Raw genomic sequence first — 1,731 nt, 5'->3', positions numbered from 1 at the left:
AGAAATTGAGCAATTTAAACTAGTGAATTTGTTAAAATTTCACCTGAAAGAACCATTTCCTTAAGGTGACAGTACATACATACATTTGTTTAATCTCCTCGATGGACATTTTAAAAATTGGGAAGTATGACAAGCTGGTGTTAAACTGTTTATGTGTGTTCTTACCTATAGCAATATGATCATATATGAACCCCCTATATATATGTGTGTACCCTAAACTACAGACTGTAGTGCAGGCCTAACGTACAATCATGGCAGTCAATGAGTCATTCAAAATGTAAAATTATGTATAACAAAAGGTGGACATTGATAACGTTAACAGTCATCTCCGACATCTGTTGCTGTACTGTGCGATTACATCCTAATAAAAACAAGGGAGTAGGCCCTATTCAAAACATTTGCTCCTAAATGTACTGTTTACAGTGAAGAAATAAAAAGTATAAAACATGAGTTATATTTAATTATATTTAATTATTCCTTTAATGCACTCATCCAAATTCTGCAAATGAAGTGAATAGCAGCTTACATAAAGGCATAACATAGACATTTATCCCTCCCTTTTGTCCTCTTTTTAAGGACAAAGCATTAATTCTGTGTTGATAACAAATCATCAGTACATTATTACCCCATGCCCCATTCCCAAAATTATATAGTATTACGCTTCCTCCATTCTTCAATATCTAAGAGTGACAAGATCTGATGTGCAGCAGGCCTAGTTTACGAGTTTCTTCCTACAACGTTTCACGGTATGTTAACAACAGTTTATCCTCACACTCCATGTTAACTATGTCTTTCCTGTTATTATGGTGTTGTGGGGCTTGAATAGTGAGAAAGTCAAGTAGGGCCTGGAATGTTGAGAATTTGAATCCTTTATAATATTCAAATAATCCTTGAATCTGTGATTCCTCCTTTAAAATCTCCTGAACAGTCAGTGGTTTGGGTTTGTCATCACTTACAGGATTTCCCAATGTAGCTTCATGTTGTTCATACCACACTCTGTATTCATTGAATAAGACTTCAGACTGATGAACTTGTTGCTGAAGCCTCTTGATTTCAGCTGCTGCTGATAGCAGTTCCAAAGATGTTCCTGAAAAAAAGTTCTATAAATAAATCAAATTCAGCTGATTTTATTTTATTTTCAGTCTCAGAAGAATGACATTGCTTTTAACAATGGCAATGTCATGTCTTGCTGAGAAATGATTTATACCCAACCAGTAAAAGTTAGGTTGCCACTTTGTTACCAAGATTTGGTGGAAATGTCAAAGGTTGCAATGTTGGAAAAGGCAACACGGTCCCAAAGTACCAACACCCTATGGAACAGACTCGGAGAGAAAAGACTTACAGCATCTCAGATGTCCAAAGTTGTAAACAGAAAGAAAGGTCCTACTGATGCTATGCTAAAGGTTTGTTTACAATAAAGACATTCTCTTTTATTACCCAATAGTCTATATAAATTATAATTAGTCATTTTTGACTGTTTCTGGCTATTTGTCCAATTTCGGCTGTAGGGGTAAAACAGTCAAAACTGTTTTCCCGGTCAGAGAGAACTGTTACCCGGCGCGAATTCGATGCGCAGAAATCCCCCCTCGAGAGCCCCCTTCAAGCGTTTCGGTGACCGCGACTCAGTGTTGAAGCAATGGCAACATTGCATGCAGCATTGATACTAATATTTATTTGGTAATAAAACAATTGTTTCATGGTTATTTGGGGAACAGTCAAAACTATCATCCC

The 1,731-nt window shown here is 36.5% G+C and overlaps 1 protein-coding gene across 3 annotated transcripts in view; it reads right to left on the bottom strand.

Moving 5' to 3' along the window:
• Positions 1 to 497: 497 nt before the first annotated feature.
• Positions 498 to 1,731, bottom strand: part of LOC110460424 — a 4,504-nt gene continuing 3,270 nt past the window's right edge. For 2 of the 3 annotated variants that reach the window (XR_002464012.1, XR_002464013.1), the window contains exon 4: positions 1,042 to 1,087. Coding sequence is in view for 1 of the 3 variants with exons in the window: in XM_021513301.1 (XP_021368976.1) it covers positions 732 to 1,087 (356 nt within the window). In the remaining 2 variants the exon portion in view is untranslated. Of the gene's footprint in view, positions 1,088 to 1,731 lie in introns of all 3 variants that reach the window. The other variant, XM_021513301.1, reaches the window with a different exon arrangement.

This window comes from Mizuhopecten yessoensis, unplaced genomic scaffold (assembly GCF_002113885.1).
Source record: "Mizuhopecten yessoensis strain PY_sf001 unplaced genomic scaffold, ASM211388v2 scaffold10395, whole genome shotgun sequence".
NCBI classification, from domain to species: Eukaryota; Metazoa; Mollusca; class Bivalvia; order Pectinida; family Pectinidae; genus Mizuhopecten; species Mizuhopecten yessoensis.
Note: the sequence above shows the minus strand (reverse complement) of the source record. Positions and strands in the feature narration are given on the sequence as shown.